This window comes from Gavialis gangeticus, unplaced genomic scaffold (genome assembly GCF_001723915.1).
Source record: "Gavialis gangeticus isolate Ggan-Ray unplaced genomic scaffold, GavGan_comp1, whole genome shotgun sequence".
Lineage (NCBI taxonomy): Eukaryota > Metazoa > Chordata > Crocodylia > Gavialidae > Gavialis > Gavialis gangeticus.
In genome coordinates, this window is record NW_017728998.1 from 9,121,584 (window position 1) to 9,141,439 (window position 19,856).

Sequence of the window (19,856 nt, forward strand, 5' to 3'; positions counted from 1 at the left end):
CTTGTCTTAACATTGCTAAATTACTAGACAACATGCTTAGCAATAGATGGTTCCAGGTAACATTAAGCAGGCTGTGTTCTAGGCAGTATAGCCATAGCTACAGGATTTTTCTGGTAGGCTAATTAGCACCGCACTAATGAGCCTCATTCTAATTATAATTACCCTGCTAATTGGTGTCAACCCAGTGTGGCTTCAGTGCTTTCAGTTGGGGAAGCAGCCTGCCCAGAGCAGCACAGTGCACATGCAGCAGTCACTCAAGGATGGTAAGCTCACCGCAAAGACACGGTCTTTGTCCCGCTTGCCTGTACAGACTGGACTTGCAGGATCTGCCCCGCATCCATGGCCTGCCCCAAAGAGTCTGTGTCCTGGTAGACAAGGCAGGCAATAATTGTATTGGCGGGTTCTCTTTTGTTTCTAGTGTGTCCAGTATCTGTGTATCCACATATTACTCAATGGTGTATGTATTGCTCAGAGATCCTCATGTATTGCAGCAGAGAATCTTTGACACGGGGCCATTTCTCAGAAAAATGTTCCAAAAAACATTATTTTTAAAAAAGTATCTATAAAAAATAATTCAGGCAGCCCCTTGTCCACATCCCTCAACCTGATAGTCAGTGCATCATAGAAAAGTAGGGCTGGAAAAGACCTCATGAGCTTATCTGTCCCACCTCTCCCATCCTCACCGGCCATAGACCAAATTGATGTTTCAATCTGAGCATTAGAGGACAGGAAGAAATTCCAAGGCAAGTTCCAGTCCAGATCTATTATAAAGTGTGGCCATGCAAAACCAGAACTCACTCCTTTACAAGACCTGCTTGAAGAACCACACACCATAAAATTCATGGGCTCACCTTCATCTATCTTGACAGGATGAAGGGCTTCATTTCAGCATCAATGGAAGTGAACCTGAGGGTTAGGCCAGTAACCCATCCCCTGCTGAAAAAGTCTCATCGTTTTGGGTTGGAGAGACTGAACTTTTTGGCTTTATATGATAATTACTGTCTCTGTGCTCTTCTTTCATGAGCGCTAAAGGCAACTCCCAACTGGATGTTTCAGCCATGGCATAAAACTTGGGTAGGCTGTAGTTTTTAACTGCTATAATTAACTCTTTGCAGGAAGCCTAGAATCATTAAAGTTACAATGATCTATAAAGCATGACTTAACAGTTACCTCGCTGGAGGGTTTGAATATTTGCCTTCTTTTACAACAGTGTCAGATTCTTGATCTATGTTTTGGGGCACAGCTCCAAAAATTCAAGCCATTAAATTGATTACCATGGACAGACCCCTGCCTCTCCCCACACCACCTCTGGGTTGCCTGAACATAACTATAAATGACTAGCAAACACCTCTTAATCTTCAGCAGAAATGGAAATGCAATGGCTATTGAAAAGGCAATCAGGACTTGTAGTAGAGATGAGACCAACAAGATTATTGCTAAAAAAAATCTTGAATTGCAAGCTTTTGGGCACAAACATCCTTCATGAGGCGCTGGAGAAAAGATTGTAAAAGTCTTCCTGGGTAGAAAAGAAAGTTTATATTCCGGAGGATTTCACAGAGGAGGTAATAGATGGAAAACTCCTCTGGGCAGCTCATTGCTGGTCTGGAGCCTCTCATCTCCTGCAAGGATCTGTGATGGTGCAAATTACCTTGAAACAAAGGCAGGAGCAGGATTTCAGGTTTCAGGTGGTCACAGTTGCTTCCTGCTTGGGAAAATATGAAGATTTCATTAAACAAAATGAAATGTGGTTATTGAAATATCTGCAGTGTAGTGTCAACTGTCCAGGCAGCAATAGAGCTGGTGATGACGCGTTTCTGCAGGAATGGCTGAACTTGAGCCTCCTTATAATCTGATCTGTCAACTTACTTCCTGATGGCTGCATGACTGATTAACTTGAATCTCTTATTCCTTCAGCCTACTTTCTCAGGGCAACAGCAGCTGTTCTGTTAATCACTGGGTTTCTTTGCACTCTCATGAGAGAGGTCATCTTCCACTTGAATGCTCTGCCTCGTTTGGGGACCGCAGTTAGCCTCTATCACCAGCTCGAACTAGTCTACCAGCCCTGGGCAAAATGTCATCAGGCCCAGGGGAAAGATGCACCTTTGTCTCAAATCTAGACAGACTCCCAGTGCTTATTCCAAGGCATCTTGTCTATACAAACTATTTGGCTTATTAAGCTGTCTTTGCTGTATATAGCTGAGACAAATTATTTAATAGATCAGTGGGCAGGGGCAACCTTTTTGGCAGATGTGCCACAAATCCCAGAGTGCCCCTCTGATCCCTTTCTGTTGCCCTTTCTGAGGCTCTGATTTTATTCCATGCTCCCTGACCAAGCTGCTGCTCTGCTTTCTGCTCCATGCCTGATTTGATGCTCTGTTTTTTGTCTCCAAAACTCCTTTTCACATCAGCAGGTGAACACTTCACTCAGGTGTAGTGACACAGTACCATGTTCTGCGTGAAGGTGAGATCTGCCCTATGTTTATACGTTCATTTACTAACCCAATTGCCAAGTACTGCCATGTCACAATGGATCGTAAACATTTAGTTGGCTTCGTCTTCACACCTTGCAGCACCATGGCCAGGTACCTTTTGTGGATTTACCTGTTTACTTGTACAACTCTTCCAAAACCAGCCCTTAAACAAAGTAATAGCTGTTGAAACAGAATTTGTCTCAAAGCTATGGGAAATGGGCAGGTGTAAAGACATTGCCCAAGGGCTCAAACACTCAGGAAAAAGGGCTTGTTGACCTTACTTGTCACTCCAACACCTCTTAAACCTGGCAGGGCTTGAAATCAGTACGGTCTTTTCTTGTTCTCTGCAATATTTAACCACCCCCCTCTGACACAGGGCTGCTGTAATGCTCACCTGATGGGCAGCAGGTGTTTAGGTGTCTAGATTTAGATATTAACAGGACATATATCTTTTACATACACACATTTTACACAGGCAGATTATATACAGATTTTAATAAAAATGCACTAAGAATCCAAGCAGCAGGGACGAGATCTGTACTTTTCCCCTCTTGCAGCCAAGTACCCTACCTGCTAGGCTATGAGGACGTGCTTCCTTGTGCTTGTTCCCAGCTCTCTATGCAATTTCACACACACACACACACACACACACACACTCGTGCACAAAGTAGGGACCTGAACCCAAGACTCCCCTTTCCCAGGTAGTGCAATATTCACTAAGCTCTCTTTTGCTTTTGTTCCTTCCCTTCTGATTCCTGCCTGGTTCAGCTGCAACAGGAAGGCCTATCCCATAGCCTAGTGGTTAGGGCCCTCTCCTAGGAAGTCAGTGATGTAGATTCAGATCCCCCCCAGGTCTCCCACTGTCTGGATGAGCGTCCTAACTACTCAGCTGATGGGCAACACTATCACCACCACCAGTGCCTACATCAGAAGCAAAACTAGGCATTGTGGACTGCGACTATACTAGAGTTACCTACTGCATGGCCTGAGACGGGTGGAAGAGGAGTGAGAAATTCAGACACAGCCCTGTGTTTCATATTTCCTAATGGCTGCCACTGGGCTTTCTCAGCTACCCCTCAGAGCACCTTCCTCTCACTGGGCATGTCTACATGCACTTTTATGCGTGCCTAAACTTAATATGCATTTGCCTAATGTGCATTAAGGTGATTTAGGCGCGCATTTATACGTGCACATGCTAAAGGGCATTAACATGGTGTGCAGGATGACTTGGGACTAAAGTTTAGTCCTAAGGCAATCAACACACACAGTGTTAGTGTGCCTTCGTACACCTGCATGTGTGTTAAGGCAGGCGCTTCAGCTATTTGTGGCCAAATTTGATACCCGCTTTTGCAGGTATCAAATTTAGGTGCAAATAGCCTAAAAAAGCCATTTTTAAAGCACATCAAGGATGCTCACATGCAGACCTGCACCCTTAATGCACCTTAAAAATGGCTAATGAGCCTTAAATTGGCACATTTAGACACACCCATTATTTCCTATACAGAGGACCTAGCTGTATAATCCTAGCCAGGTTGACTTACTCTGCTGGGCCAAGTCCACTAAAGAAAAGCCCCTCTGAGACCAAATTGACAGAAAGGAAAAAAATGACGACTCTTCTAATCATGGAGGACGTGATTCATGTGAACGACTCCTACTTTCACTAAAACTTTGGCAAGTCTCCCATGAAATTCAATAAAGCAAGAGCAGGACCATTAAGTGCATGGAGAGCTGCAAGTGTACTATGAAGTCTGGAAAGCACTTTGAATAAACAACTAGAGTGAAAAATGTCCCATGGTTGCCATCAGTCAAGTTTTCTGTAAAGATGGAAGAGTTAACCAAGGAAAAGCGAGCCTTGGAAAGACAAGTGACTTTATTATTCCTTTTTCATTCATTCAATTTATTCAGTAATTGTACATATCTTCAGTCCAACCATTCATATTCAGTGAGAGTGGAAGTCTACTCATCAGAATGGAAAGAAAGTAGAAGTCTCAGGCAGCTCCCAAGAGATCGCTTAGTAATAAATATACAACAATTTGTAATACCACATTTTGTATGTTTTCTAATGACTGGACATACCCATGACATTCAGAAGCTCTCCTCTTCAACCAGCATTTAACCACATTCACACCATACACATATTTTAACCTGACTGGTGTGAGATTTTATAGAAATAGTAGCGTAAAAAAATTCGTTGACCATGCTGTAGCCTGAAGTTGCCAATCCTTTTTTCCATCCCTACAGCTCCAAGCTCCTTCCTTCCAGGCAGTTTGTCGAGGGAAATCCTTTTGTCGCCATGTTGTTTGCAAACATTAGAAAAGTTGTGCTCAAGAATGGATGTCAATGAGACAGACATTGTGTTCCCTAGCTCACTAGAAGCCACAGGCTTTATTGAAGTTAGCTTTCTACATAAATCAGCTTTTCTAGGAAGCTAAAAAACGTAATACCCAATTTGAAGGGACTGTTGTCATCACAAACTTAAAAATCCATTTTGATAGCTAAATATGTTTATTTGGTGAACAGCTGGCTCATATCTCTCCCCAGCTTTTAAAAGCTCTCTATGCTCCAATTTGAATGTTAAAAAAACTCAGCAAGCATCAAAGTGAGAAGTGAGAAGAACATCTCCACTTCAACAACCTGCTAAATGGAAAGAGTTGATTATATAGCGGCATGATGCATCTCCAAGACTCAAATAAAATTAGTGTTATCATGATTATTGCCTCATCTTGGGTGGTGCATCAAAGCATACATCTATTAAAACTTCCTAAACACGTTGTTATTAAAAGAGAAAGAAAAAGAATAGGGCACCTACTTAGACCTTAAATCCTTCAAGGAAAAAAAAATGTGGAATGTCTGGAAAGCACCTAGCCCACTGGCCATGCTATGCAGAAAAATAAAGCCTACCGCTACCTAGGAATTCAAAGTGGAGAAAAAAATACGCGCTTGCTTACAGGCAAGTAACATAGCAAAACTGAAAGGCAGTGCGGGTGTTTTTAGCAGGCTCATGCAGTAAGTACTGTGTCACATAATTGTTGGGTTTTTTTTAATCTGAGCACTACCGGTTCTATAACTATTATACAACGTGGGCAATCAAATCTTTTAGGAGCACAGGTCTTATCTTCTTGTAACTTCTAGAGAAGCACCCAAACAGAACCTGATATCATCCCACTATACAGATTTACGCCCAATTTTATGCATGCTCCAATTCTAAGCTTTGTTCACCGAAAACCAGCCATTGGGTTAGACAGGCTGAAATGTTCGGCTCTCACGATAAACATGCCCATCGCATGGGTTCCTTAGAAAATCGGAGCCTCTCTCCGCTCAGCTGTGTCAGAGCGCAGGGCAGTACCAGGTAGGTGGTCCATCTCCACGGGCTTCACCATTTCAGAAGCCACATTGAAAGACTGCTAGTGTATGAGGTGGGGTTTTATTCCCCTGTCTGGGAATGTCAGGATGGATCGCGACATACCAATAGTACTTTTGGGATATTTTGTGGATCCTTAATCCACTTTGCGAAGTTCTGCTTTTGCTGGTAGGACGAAGGACACTCAAGCCAGATACAGACATGACACTTTTACCACGAAGTGATCAGACACCGGTCTATACCCACAGCAGAACAGAAGTTCAGCACACATAAATTGGTTAAAAATGGCAAAACCTGGCCTAAGGTTTGCACCCCCACCAGACGGCAAATGTGTGCTCTGTTCACTACCTACCTAAACTATGCCGCCCACAGAAAACCTTGCAGCTTAAATTAATTCTGCTTTGGGCTTTTTGAATGCCTGTACCTAGCCCCAGCCAAAGGGTGATGGACTGAATGCACATGGAGACTGAAGTAGCCCCTTGTTTCCCCAGAGAGAAAAGGCAGGCAGTGTGCGAGAAGCTTGCATTGCTAGTGTCAAGGCAGTGTGTATTTGGAGGCATTTACTTCCTAGTGCTGTCCGTCCACCGCTTTTCATGAATTTTAAAATAAATTTAAATCTTCAAAACTACACTTCGCTCCCATTCATTCAGCAGCATAAATGTAATTTAATAAGCAAAGGGCCATGTTAAGCAAACTTCCTAACACAGCACTTCATTAACTCACAGTAGAAGTTAAAATACCGACTTGTGTTTCCAAGCGCCTACGTGTTCTTGCTTTTAGACTCCGATGCCCTCAAAGCTCTAGGTAAAATCTTGACACACAGTGATTTACCGATGAAAAAGTCGTAAAACCAGAGAGGAAAGTAGCAAAAGATACACAGAGCTAAGTAGGCGTTTTTGCCCGGAGTATATAAACCGTGTGGACTCTTTGCCAATAAAGCATCGAGAACATCATCTAGGAGCGGGGAGAGATCAGAGCCACAAGAGCTAGGCATGTGCAGCAGGAAATTTTTCAGTGCTAGAATGTAGTCTTCACCATAATCTGTCTTCACGTCCGGCATGAGATTCTCCATCAGGTGCTTTTCTTGCTTATCCCACAGCTCGGGTGTGCCTTGTATGCCTGGAACAACCACCTGGGAGGTGAGTAACGCAGCATTGTACAGTACTTTGACAATCCAGTTCAACTGGTGAATACAAACGTTGTCATCCCCCCCCCCCCGGTTTAACACAGTTGTTCTATGTACCCAACTGCATCAAAAACAAAAAAGCTGCTGCTGATTGAAATGATTAAACCGCACACAAAAAAATCTGGCTACGTTACAGCTAGATTTGTCATGCCTATCTTAAGAGGAGACAAGATACACTATACACATTCTTGGAGAAGGGGGGGAAAAAAACCCAACAGATTCAAATATGTGCAAGTCTCAAGGTTACATAAACATTTCTGATATCAACCATGACCTGAAGAGATTGCCTCTATGCATAGAGATTAGTTCATTCTCCATGGCCTAGTCTGCCCTTGTCCTTTCCACTGAGATTAACAAGGATGTTATGATGCCTAGCAAAATTGACTAGGGTAACGGGGTTGCGAAGGGGACACCTTTTTGTTTAAAACCAGGACCAAAGGACCAAAAATCGGGAAACCTGTTCACCAACACAATTGTTGTCCATTAGAGAAGTGCTAAACTCTGCTCTCAGAGATGATGTAAACACTCAGAATCCTAATTCCCCTTACCTTTCATGGAAGACAACTAATTGTAGTTAGGTACCTAAAGGTGCAGATAGGCAACGACTGGTATTCCCATCGTAGATAGACATAAAACAAAATTACCGGGAGTTGGGCACTCGTTGCATTTTTAAGTGCCCAAATACCGTTCAAATGGTGACATCTGGTGTGGGACCTTGCCTCCTTAGAGGTCTTAAAAACTTTACTCAGAACCTCTCTCATGACAACAGAAGTTACACTCCCAAGACAACACGATACCATGAAGTAAGAGCGTCCTACTGCACAGGACAGGTTGAGAGAAGAAGGAGTTCATTCTGTTTTAAGTTATACTTTCCTAACAAACCATAGACAAAGACAGTGAAATATGGTAGATATTTTGGAATGAAATCTTTGAAGAACATTTCCAGTAAGTTGTTTTACATGGAGCTGGCTAAGTCAGGCTTGTATACAAAGCTTTTTTAAAAAAGACTGTAGACACAATTGTGCTACGAGAAAGTGCTAGGGATGAATGCTTTCAACTCACTGCCAGAATAGGAATATCTAGGGAATGGGAATACCAGCCTCCTCAGAATGTCTTTCCAGAGTTGTTTCCTGTGCTCTGGAGAGCCCACTCTCTACAGTGTTTAAATATTAAAGGTTTCTAGCCAGACTGGTTGTCAGTTAGCAATGAAAACTTCTGTAGAAAATAGTCTTTATTCTTTATGGGGAAAAGAATTCAGAGTTGAAAGGGGTATTGGGAAACACAAAGCTTCAGTTGCTTAATAAAAATGAGTACCACCTGCGGACAATGACAGATGGCACAGCACCAGGGCCCCTGGAAAGCAGTTTGACAGGGTGGAGTGGATATTGTGGGGGGGTGAGTTTTGACGTTCTCAAGTCAGGAAACCATAAGCTCTACTACAGTCAAGCTGATAGTGAAGTCTGGTTTTCACGTGTGGCAAGGCAGTTCAAACAAGAGAGAAGAACCATCAGAATCAGTCAAAATGACTGGCTGACCGATTTCAAAGGGAAACGGTGCCCAATACTGTGAAAGGTAAACCAAGGCTTTCACTCATTCCTCAATAAGGATCTTTGCTTAAATACTCTCCATCTAGACCGATGGTTTTCAACCTTTTTCCATAGCCAAATCCCTAAAACATTTCAAATGAAGGTGCAGCCCCTTTGAATTGTAAGTGTGGGTATTCACAGACGTTTGACCCCTTACGCATAGTCTGTCGGCCCAGAGGGGTACACAGAGCAGAGGCTGAAAACCACTGCTCTAGACGCAAACAAAAAAAAAAAAAAGAGTCAGGCACTACCAATGGAGGGGGCGTTTACAGTTTCTTGGTCACTTTTGCAATCTAAGACTTTATCTGAGTAATAAAAGTGAAGGATGGGAAGGAACCATGACAGCTGAGAATCATTCAAACTCCTGCTTGAGGAGATTGGTCTATAGGGAAAAGTCTTGAGGAGGGAGGAGAACTAGCTGAAATGTCAAATACCTACATGTCCTGAAGCCTGATGGATGAAGTACCGCCACTTTAATTCCCCATTTGGAAAGCTCCTGCCTCATAACTCCAGAAAACATGGACAGAGCTGCTTTGGATGCACTGTATGCAGCGAGCCTCGGCATTGGGACACCTCCTGCAGGAGTAATATAAACATGATAAAGTTGGACTCAAGCTCTTCCCAGGCTACCGAGGCTTTATTATGCTGATCTCAGTGCAGTGAAGCACAAGGAGTCAAAGAAATCATATAGTGTTTTCCAAAAACACACACACCACACTTAGCAAAGTTAGCAATAACTGAAAAATACTGAAGTCTGTAACATCTGCTCCGGAGTTACTTTTTTTTTTTTTTTTTTGCATTAAAAAGGTCAATTGTATTGCATTTCTGGGGTTCAGAAACAGCAGTCATGCAGGCAACACGTTCCATGGTGTAAATAATTAAGTAATGGAGTTTTGTTCTGCAGCTGTGGCTGGGAAAAGCAGAACAGTTCAAAATGAGAAGAGAGATTTGAAATCTCTGTCATATGTGATACCTAGGGGCATACCTAAGTCATGGCAAGACAACGGGATTTCATGGTCCGTTTGCAGCAGGTAGAGCTGATTTCATGGGCATTTCACAGTGGCCCTGCCCCTCTGCTGATTGGCGGAGGGTCCCAGCAGCCCTGCCCCTTGCCGCTGATTGGCAGAAGGCGCCTTCACTCAGCCTACCTACCACTTTTTTTTTTGGTTGATTTTGCAGGAAATCGCAGACAGTGCTGGATTTTCCAGTGACTGAGCGCAACGCTATTTGGGGCAGTTTCCGTGAAATCCATGAAACCACAATTTAGGTAGGCCCCTAATAATAGCTACCACAAGTTACACAGTCTCAGTTCCAGTTGTATGAAGACAAACAAAGAGATAATTGATGGGGAGATGGGAGGTACACCAAAGTTGACCAAAGTTTGGTTTGGTCAGCGCTTTTAGGCCAAACCAAACTTAGCTCAACTGGAAACCACCAATTCACCAGAAGTCAGAAAGACAAAAGATTGACTACATGAGCCAGGCTGCTGGCCCCAGAAGGCAGTTTTTCAGTTTGATCTGGCCATAGGAATGGATCCATTGAACAAAACAGAGTATTGCATGTGCAAGCGGGAAAGGGCACGTGTATTCTGTAGAAAAAAATATCTAAAGAAATGCAAAAGAATAAATATTAAACCAAAATAATGGAGGTTTTGGAGGGGGGAAAACAGGTTGTACAGGTTTCCTTTAGGATGAAAAGGGACTCTCCTTTGGTCAAAAAACATTTTGGTAGAAAATCGTCAACTCCCTTCACTCAGAGACTTCCGTCTCCACAGGCCAGTCTTTCCATAGTGCAAAGGAGAGGGTCGGCAAGCAGAAGTTGACAGGGTAGCCACCTTCCTGTAAAGCCATCAAGGTCAGCCCTCTCCCAGTTTGTATAATTACTCTCGCTGGTACATTCAGTCCATTCAATTATTATATTCCTATGTATTATGTTATTAAAGGGCCAATTCAATCGTTTGAAGGAAAATATACTGATTCAAAACAGATTTAATATAAACTGCTCGAGTCAAATCAACTACTCAGCTCCTTACTGCAATGACCAGAATCACGTTAGCCTCAAGGGAGGCGGGGGAAGAGGAGGGAAAATGTTCTTTTAAAATTACACAATTCTGCTTTCATGTAGATGTGAATTCATTCTAAGTCATCCTCATTTAAACCGATTATTCCTTTCCTTTGAGGTCAGGCTAACCTCACATCTAGTTAAATTACCACGAGGAACACAGGAGGACGCCATGCAGAATGAGATTTCACCAGCTCCTCAGCTAATATTTTACTAACAGAGTCACACGCTGCAATAAAAGGAAAGGCATTTACTAAGACTGGCCATGTGTAAAAGCAGGAGCATTTAAGAACCCCAGCAAGGTCAAATTATTAGGGGTTGGGAACCTTTTCATTTTCTGCCAGAAATCAATTCTGGGCATAAGCGATAAGGATCCTGACATCTACCTGAGCACACATGCCGTGCAAACATTGTGCTCATAAAACATGTTGGTGCCTGCTTTCTATCATTTGTGTCTGTAATAGACGGAGAACACAAAGCTGGATGCCAGATTTGAAAGTGTAAAACTGATTTGTGAGGTTTCTGTTGCCAACAAAATACTTCAGATTCCATTAAACGTAGGCACTAAAAACCGTAAGGTAAAGTATACACTGTGGTGACAAACACTGAAGATTGTAGAGCAAAATTAAGGCTGTAATAGCAATCATTTCTGTTGAGGTGACGTAGGGAGAAGAGTATAGCTGAATGAACTAAAAGGCCCCAGCTCTTTGCTTAGGGCTTGGGTACATAAATAAAGAGTGACCACACAATGCGCAGCCCTGCACTAGTGCAACGAACTAGAATCCAGTATGGATTTTCCCTAAAATAGCCATTTGCTCAATACTAATAAGCATTACCAGTTCCCCTGCCACCTTGGCCAAGTACAGACATTACACTTTCACTGGTATAGGCGATTGGCAGGCAGCCTGTACAGAAGTTCAGCACACAAAAACAGTCTAGCAGAAGAGAAGTTCGTCACACAGACTGGTTTAAAAATGGCAGAACCAGGTCTAAGATTTGCTGCTTCCCCCCCCCCCCACAACCAAACGGCAACCGTGTGTTTTGTTCACTACTGATCTAAACAATGCCACTTACAGAAGACCACGCAACTTAGATCAATTCTGCCTTGGACTTTTTGAATGTCTGTACATAGCCCTAGTGGCAAAGTACTATAGTATCACCTACTGCCATGACTACTCTAGGATAACCAGTAGACTGTCCACTTCAGGTTTTGGAGTAACTTACCTCAGCTTTTGTACACTGTTTTAACTTACACAATTGCAAACATGTTGTGTGCATGGCTCCTTGCTGCTTAAAACAATAAACCAGCTAGGCAACTTGCTTTGTGATTATCACAGACAGACACGATGACATCAGTTTGTCACGCATTGTTCTTAGGTGGCTTCCTTAACCCTACTTGTCTTAAATCTTATGGCTGTTACATTGAAAACGGAGGTCAGATCAGCCAACACAAGGTAAAGGTGAACATTTTTAAACCAACCATTATGGCAAGCCTTAAACTGGTCTTTAGGGATCCTCCATCAGGCAGTCAATGTGTTGAAGGAGTTCTCAATCCTTAGTTAGTAGCTGCTGGACCCTATTTCCACTCCTGTTCTCACTGCCCAGCAGATCTTAGGTGATCATCCACATGAAAGAATAGACGGTTTTACCGTTCCCAAAGCACTGGTCTCTTTCATTGGAAAACCATAATACTTTAAATTTGTGAAATTATGACCTGGGAAAAAAAAGAGTCTGTTGAGGAGTTTAGTGCATCTGCTAAAAAAGCTGGACAAAAAGGGGCACGTCTCCACCAGCGCATCTCGTAGCAGTGCAGCAGTTTTTCTGACACTAGGAGATCCGTGCACGTGGCAGCATCAGGCTCTGCACGCCCACTAGCAGTAGGCTCTGCACACCCAAATCACCACTGTTGCAGCCTCAGGAGGCCCCAGAGCTCCCAGTAAGGTGGCTGGGGCCTGCCCAGGTGCTGGCCCCAGCCTTCCCTACCCCACCAGGGGCAATTTGCCACGCACCAGAGTGTGCGTGCAGAGGCGTGCCCAGGGACAACTAGCAGCAGCACAAATATATGTGCCGCTGCTACTTGCCCCTGAGGAAAAAAAAAACAGTCCCACTTGTGGAGATGTCCTCAAAACGAGAGAATAAAAAATGGGTTTAATTGAAATCAGTGGCAAAAATTCCTACTGGCTCCGGTGAGGCCAGAATTGCAATCGGATTATGTACCTGAGCCAAACCCAGCTAAAGTTGATCAGAATTTCACCATGTACCTCAGCATTTACATATATCACCTTTGTCACCCAGTTTCCAAATGTATGCATACAAAATTCAAAAGCCAACAGCAGTTGCTCAAGCTAGGCAGGGTCATGTTTGTCTCAGCATGACTACTGGAGTACAGCTCCACGCATGAGTTAGGGGGGACCTGCAGCAAATAACTTTACCACACAACTTTTTTTTTTTCCCTCCTCCTTTTTAAACAACAGTCAAGGACGTGAGATATTTTAATCACCCATTCTGCATAAAGAGACAAAAATATTAAAGCCAAGGTTCTTGAAACAGCTTGCAGTTTAAACTCAAGGTGACTATTAGCTCCATCTATCATGCAAGTAGACTTAGAAGCCTAAATTCAGATTAGGCAGGATATATGTACAGACCGGGCACAAACAAAGTCGCCATTTTTAGTCTGACATCAAGACTGCTGAAAATCAAGTTTCCTTTCCCATCTGTTGGCAGAGTCCTAGACTCCAAACCCTGTCTTTTTTTTAATCACAGAAGAAACACAAAACTATGAACCTAAGGTGCTGGGAAGTCAAATACTTTGTTTAGCTGTATTCAGAATTTCTCTTCTCTCTCATTGCTGGTGCTTTTTTAATTTTTCATGACTGTGAATCAAAGTATTTTTCTCCTGTAAAGCTGTAAAGGAAAAAACAAAGATCATAAAATGCACCGTGCCCCCGCTGGGCCTGCTCAGGAGCGTAGGGGCCAGTCTACATCCAAGCCTCTGAAATCAGCCGGACAGCCGACATTTCCTAACTTTGGTTCCATCTTTAGTGATTCTTCCAGCTGGCTACGCTAACTCGGGGTATGACGTAAAGGCCTATTTCACATGAGTTTAGACTACTTTAATGGCACTGTCTTCCTTCCTCTGTTCATGGTGGCAGAAGGCAGGGCAGGATTTCTGGAAAGCACTGCAGAAAAGTGTACAGACTGAAACGGGCATCCATTCCCTAGGAGGGGTATTATGTGTCCTACCAATTAAGATGTAAATGTTTAACGCTATACTTTGCACAATCTGTTCTTAATCCTAGGAAAGAAGGGTTACACCACAGCAGCTTAAATACTTATCTGACAAGTTTACAAGAGGTAGATAACAGTTGTAGCATTTGCTTTTTCTGCTCTAAAGTTAAGAATTGTCAACCAAACATCCTCTCCTTTGATTTTCTTGGACAGATCTCTCACACTCATCTGAAAGTCATTCATACTCCATTATTACCCTAGAGATACAGAGGCCTGAGCCATAACCACTGCTGATGCAAAGCTGCCATTTCAAATACATGCATGAAAGGACAACACAGGCAACTCCATGCACAAATACAGGATCTGCACACACAGCAGGAGCTGTTTCCAATTCTGCTGGCACACATTTCAGCAGTCCATTTGAAAACTTAAGTCTCTTGGGGAAACTATCAGGTTCAGATCTGCAACTCTGGACCTGAGCACGTTACGTTTTGGTACGAGTTTCTTTTGGGACAAGAGAGAAAAACAAGAGCTTTCTAGAGAAGTGATCTTTATTGAACCTCTTTAATGCCTAGCTACTATAGGCAGTCACCTGAACAAGAGAGACAGTTCATTACAGTAGATAATGATATAATGAGCGAATATTGATTTCAGAGGATTATTTTGCTAAGCAATATGTTGACCAAAACCTGGTCCAAGAATTTCCTCCAGGTCAGCCATTATTCATTATTTGCACTGCACCATAAATGGAATTAATTTGGAGCTTCAGTTCAACTCACCTGCCATGCTGGACATATTAACAAGCCTCCCTTGGGATTTCCGAAGTAACGGTAAGAACATTTTGGATACCTCCACAGCGCCAAAGAAATTCACATCCATACACTGCCTGTAGATGCTCATGGGAAGCAGTTCACCATCTGCAGGCAACCCCAGGACCCCAGCATTGTTAACAATGCCCCATAATCCTGCAGAAGACAAGGAAATGCCAATCATTAAACGAAGTAAATAAATTGCTCTGTTACAAGGGGGACACAAAATTGTTTTAAATATATATAGACTGTATATCCCAAATTTGGTTTGGATGGCCCACCCAAAACAAAGCCGGGGAGCTATGTTATTATAGGCAGGCCCTGATGGCTCAGAGGCTTAGAAAGGGAAACATGTAACACATCCCATGCAGACCACACTGCAGCCAAGACAGTGGATGCACCTTGCAAACAGAGGCCTATGCACCACCTGCAGAAAACGGCACAGAAACCATACCTGCATTTTGTACCTTCTCTGAAACTGCAAGATAAGCTTCCCTTATCTGTGTGGGATTGGTTATATCCAGCTGCAGGACAGAAAGTCTCTGGGAACAGCTCCTTTTTAATGCTTCAGCCCCGGGTCCTTCTTTGTTCAAAACCCCAGCAAACACAACAAAACCTAAATTATCCAGGTGCTTCGCCAATGCGTGTCCAATCCCGGAATCACTTCCTGAAAGCACCAGAATTGGAAAGACACATTAGGCAAAATACAGCTTCTTTAATGTCCGTTTGTTGTTATAGCTGTGCAGTCCCACTCATTCATAGGACAAGAAGTACTTTATTGGAGAAAAACACGAATGGGTTCACCACTCCCACCCTTCCTTCGCTCTCATACTCCATCACCTCTTGGACTTGAGCATTGCAGTACGCAACAAGGAAAAAGTGTTTGAAGTAACTTCCACTGACTTTGGAAGGAAGAGAAGCAGCAATTTGGTGCCAAAGAGAAACTAAGACATTTCCTCCCTTGTTAAACACTGCCTTAAGGACAAGAACCCGGAGAAGGAAGTGAGGCCAAATAAGCTGTGCTGGTAGGAGCTGTGCTAAACGGGTTGAAAGTCAGCCTTTGCATGCTGAATGGCAAGCTCAGCCTGAGAACTGACCATGGATGTTTCACATTATAAATCTGCGCTATTTGTGCACGCTGCATCTGCCCCAAAGAAATTATGTACTTTGAAATCAATGGGTTATGCCAGGCTGTTGCCTGTAATGGAAATCCATTAGATAAAAGGCTTCTAAAACAGCATGATCTAGAAATCTAAAGACAGTCCAAGAAATTCCCTAGTTTTGGTCCTGGTATCAATCCATACAGTGGCCTTGGAGAAATCACTTAATTCCCCTGCCTCGGTTTCCTCATTTGTAAAATGGAAATAGCGTTCCTTGCTTATCAACCTCACTGGAGGCTTGAGGAAATTCATCTATGTCAAGTCGTATGTAAATGGCAAGTGCATCATTATTATTATAAATGGCCATGATCCTAAAATCTCCACAATAGCAAAGACCCCAAGTCAGTTCCTGCACAGCAACATAATTCAACACGTATGTTATCTGTCTGAGGACTCCTAGGTCCTTTACATTAGGCAGTGTTCCTTCAGGATGAAAAGAAAGTGAATTGCAAGCTGAAATAAACTGGGGGTATGCACTGAATCCTGCTGTCAACTGCTCTGAGAAGGTAACATCTCTTGCTGAATTAGCCCTTTGTAAAATGCTTTTTGGCCTCTGCGAAATCCCTGGTTTGCTGAAGATGCACCAGAGCTCTTCAGGTAACACCTGATTTCCATCTCTCTTAGGCAAACAATCTCCCTCCCTCTCCCCTGTCCCACAACGCACGCACACATTCTTGGGATTCCCAAAGGAAACAAACTCTGCAAATGTCAGTAGGGCATACAGGTATCCAGGTTGTAGCCGCACTGGTCTAGAGGAAAAGGAAATTCTTTAATTGCAAGCTTTTAGGCACAAACACCCTTCATCGGGTCTTTAATTGCAAGCTTTTGGGCAAATGGGGATTTTTTGTGGGGGTAGGGTAAAACCTCTTTGTGCCATCTTTCACATCCCCTCTCACCCTATCCAGCCTGTTGTGCAAGTATAAACATGCAGTGCATGGCTCTATGCTTATCTTAATTATTAGCTGACCTTTGCTACATACCTTGAAGGAAGGAAAAGGTAAAGTGCAAAGGAAAGATGGACAGAGATTGTAACAATGAGGGGGAAATACAGCATTACTTTCACCTATGTCCAGGCCTCTGACCTCAAAAGAAATTTTGCCGCTTGCTTCATAGATCTGAAGGCCAGAAGGGATCATTAGATCATCTGAGCTAGCTGCCTACCACAGCACAGCTGTGCTCCAGTTGTGCCTCTAGCAAGCCCTAAAACTCGTGTCTGACTAAAGCAGATTTTCCGCAAAGGCGTCCAAGACAGTCTTCAGTACATCAAGAGATGGAAAATCTACCACTAATCCCACTACTAGCATCATTAACTCCTACTTATCATCAGAAATTGTGATGCTGAAAGCAAGGCCAGATGCCAAGATACAAAACTCTTCCCTTCTTTTGCTGTTTTAGAGCTTTCCCCCAGTTTAAGTATTTTCGTCACTCATTTCAGACCATGCGGGTCTTTGAATCTATAGAAAAGTTTCTCCAGTGGCAAAATAATCGGGGCAAAAAAAGGAAAGTGATAAAATCCTCCGTGCACAAAAGGCTTTCTATTTAAATACAGCAAAGGGGCTCCATCCTGCAGCCAGGAGCAATAGAGAGATGTGGATCAATTGGAGCCATTCACATGACTGCAGTTACTCTCATGAGAAAGTGGTTGCACGACTGTGCTAAAGACAGTATCCTTCACATACATAGTGGAGCATTCACAGCTATTGCCGTGCTAAACTAATCATAAGGAAGTGTGTACTGCCATTTAGGTCATCATCCATCCCAAAAGAAACAGCAAAGCATTTTTTTAAACTGAAAGACAAAGGGTGCATAGCTAACATCATCCTCCATGGAAACCCAGCAGCACCCAACAACTTTCCTCAGTAGTTTCAGAAAGGGAGAAGAAATGCAATGGTAATTAAGTCTCTGCCTCAGGCCTCCCCTCCACTAGGTAAAGCCGGGCTAAAAACTGAGTGGCAGGAGACCCTGCATCATCACACAAGTGATTCAAATGAACAGAGAGGACAACAGGTGGGGCAGATCCTGGTTGAGCCAGTTATGGGTAAAGACAATCAAGCATTGGCATGGGAGCACCTAAACGGAGCGAAGCACAGCTGATTCCTGGGACGCTGAAAGCTGGCTGTTGAAGAAACATTACCTTCCAGCATCTTGCAAAAAGGTAGTTTAAGAAAAGAAAAACAACAACTCCCGAGAGACTTGTCTCAGTGCAAGCACAGGCTGTTGCTTTGCCTGATCAGATTCAAGTTCCTGCCTTCTGCCGCAGGCATGCATTTTCTAGCTACCCCTGGCTTACATCTATCCTCTTTTGGTACATCAGAGCAGACAAACAAGGACTGGATGCAGCGGGCAGAACTTAGCTGAGCTGCTAAAATGGGGGAGGCAAACTTGCTGCGGACACTGTCACTGAACTTTTTCTTTGAAGCCCTAGTGTGGACATCTGTCAATCCAAATTAAAATGACTACTCCTCACTTGGTATAAACTCTCAGAGCGATAAGCTACATGGACAACTCCAAACAATACAAGCCAACGCTCTGGATGAAAAAATAAGCTAAGATTAGCAATGCCCGAGATGGCTTACACTAAAAATGTGCTAAAAAAAAACATTTCACAAAAAACAGGAGAGAGAAACCAGGTCATAGTTTCTTTTATAAATTAACAAAACTCTTTAGTATCATTGCATTTAACCTGTGTTAGTTAAGAACATCTATGAATAATGTTGTTAATAGATAATGCATATAGCATACGTCTATATTTTACTATATTGTATCAATCTAGTGTCTACTTTTTTAAACCATGTACAGCTTAAATGTGTAATTAGAGTTAGTCATGTTTTGACCTACAACGTATTGAAAATGTTGCAATAGTGGAATATGCCTGCCACTTTAAAGCTCAGTTTTAAATTATTAAAATCAGGGGGATTAAGCTACGTATTTCAACAGTAAACACTAGTGAAACCGGATGAGACCAGACGTAGATTTCTCAATGTAGCAAAGAAAACTATTTGTATAATTTATTTTTAAAATATAAAGCACTAAAAGCAATAGCACAAAGGATATTTTCCTAAATGACTGCAGAACATTTTATAACCTGGAAAAAAATCTGAGAAAAGGAATGAAAGCATCTAAAAGATATGTGAGTTTGGAAAAGAAAACAAAAGCCACTCACCTGCCCAAATAATGGCATTGCACAGGTGATGAAGAGCTGACAATAGGAACTTGCACAGCTTATCTGTCAGACAGAAGTGCCAGTTTTTACTTCCCAAACTTTGCCCATTCCCCCTTACCTGTGATCAGCACAGCTTTGTTGTCCACAGGTAACATGGATCGCACAGGTAAGCAAATGTAAGAGATGAGACATGCCCCAGAGAACAGGAGCAAGCCTGCATAACTTCTCAGCATAGCAAAACAGAGGATTTCCAATGAGAGTAGCAGGAGCCCACAGACAAATGTATTTGCTTTCTCCATCTTCTTCTTCCTGGCTTTGTAAAAAACTGTTCCTCCAAAAAATGCAGTCACACTTAAGTAGAGCAATGCAACAGAAGTGTCAGCTTTAGAGATGTAAGTGCCCATTCTCCTGGAGAAGGCAGACACAGGCACTACACAGCCAGCACTATAGCAAGCAGGTGTTGCTAAAGGCAGTGTGTGTTATATGAACAGGGTAAGGGGGTGGGGCAGAGAAAGGGGGCTCCCTTTAGGAGAGTGGAATAAATAAGTTGCATGGTGAAAGATCACAAAACGTACAGCTGAATTATCTGAATCATCCCTGACAATGGGATAAATAATAGAACGCTTCCTCTTCTGACCTCCTATTTTTATTGCCTGACAGCTCCACCTTCTGAACCATAAACCTGTTGGATAATGATTGACAGCAGGGAAGGGGCACTATGCAGCAAGCCCTGGCCTAAAGGACACTTTATGTGCTATATGTTTTACCATCCTTCAATGATCTTTTACCAAATAGACAAATAATTTCCACGATACTAAGGTCTGTCTGGGC

At 42.9% G+C, this 19,856-nt stretch overlaps 1 protein-coding gene across 1 annotated transcript; it reads right to left on the minus strand.

Annotated features, from left to right (window-relative positions):
- Positions 1-4,323: 4,323 nt before the first annotated feature.
- On the minus strand, positions 4,324-19,640 carry HSD17B2 (hydroxysteroid 17-beta dehydrogenase 2). Its single transcript, XM_019505476.1, has 5 exons — positions 19,144-19,640; positions 15,157-15,369; positions 14,673-14,858; positions 9,043-9,180; positions 4,324-6,951 (listed from the first exon to the last, which is right to left on the minus strand). Exons 1-5 carry the CDS (start codon positions 19,427-19,429, stop codon positions 6,593-6,595), a joined length of 1,182 nt encoding a protein of 393 aa, XP_019361021.1. The 5' UTR covers positions 19,430-19,640; the 3' UTR covers positions 4,324-6,592.
- Positions 19,641-19,856: the final 216 nt, after the last annotated feature.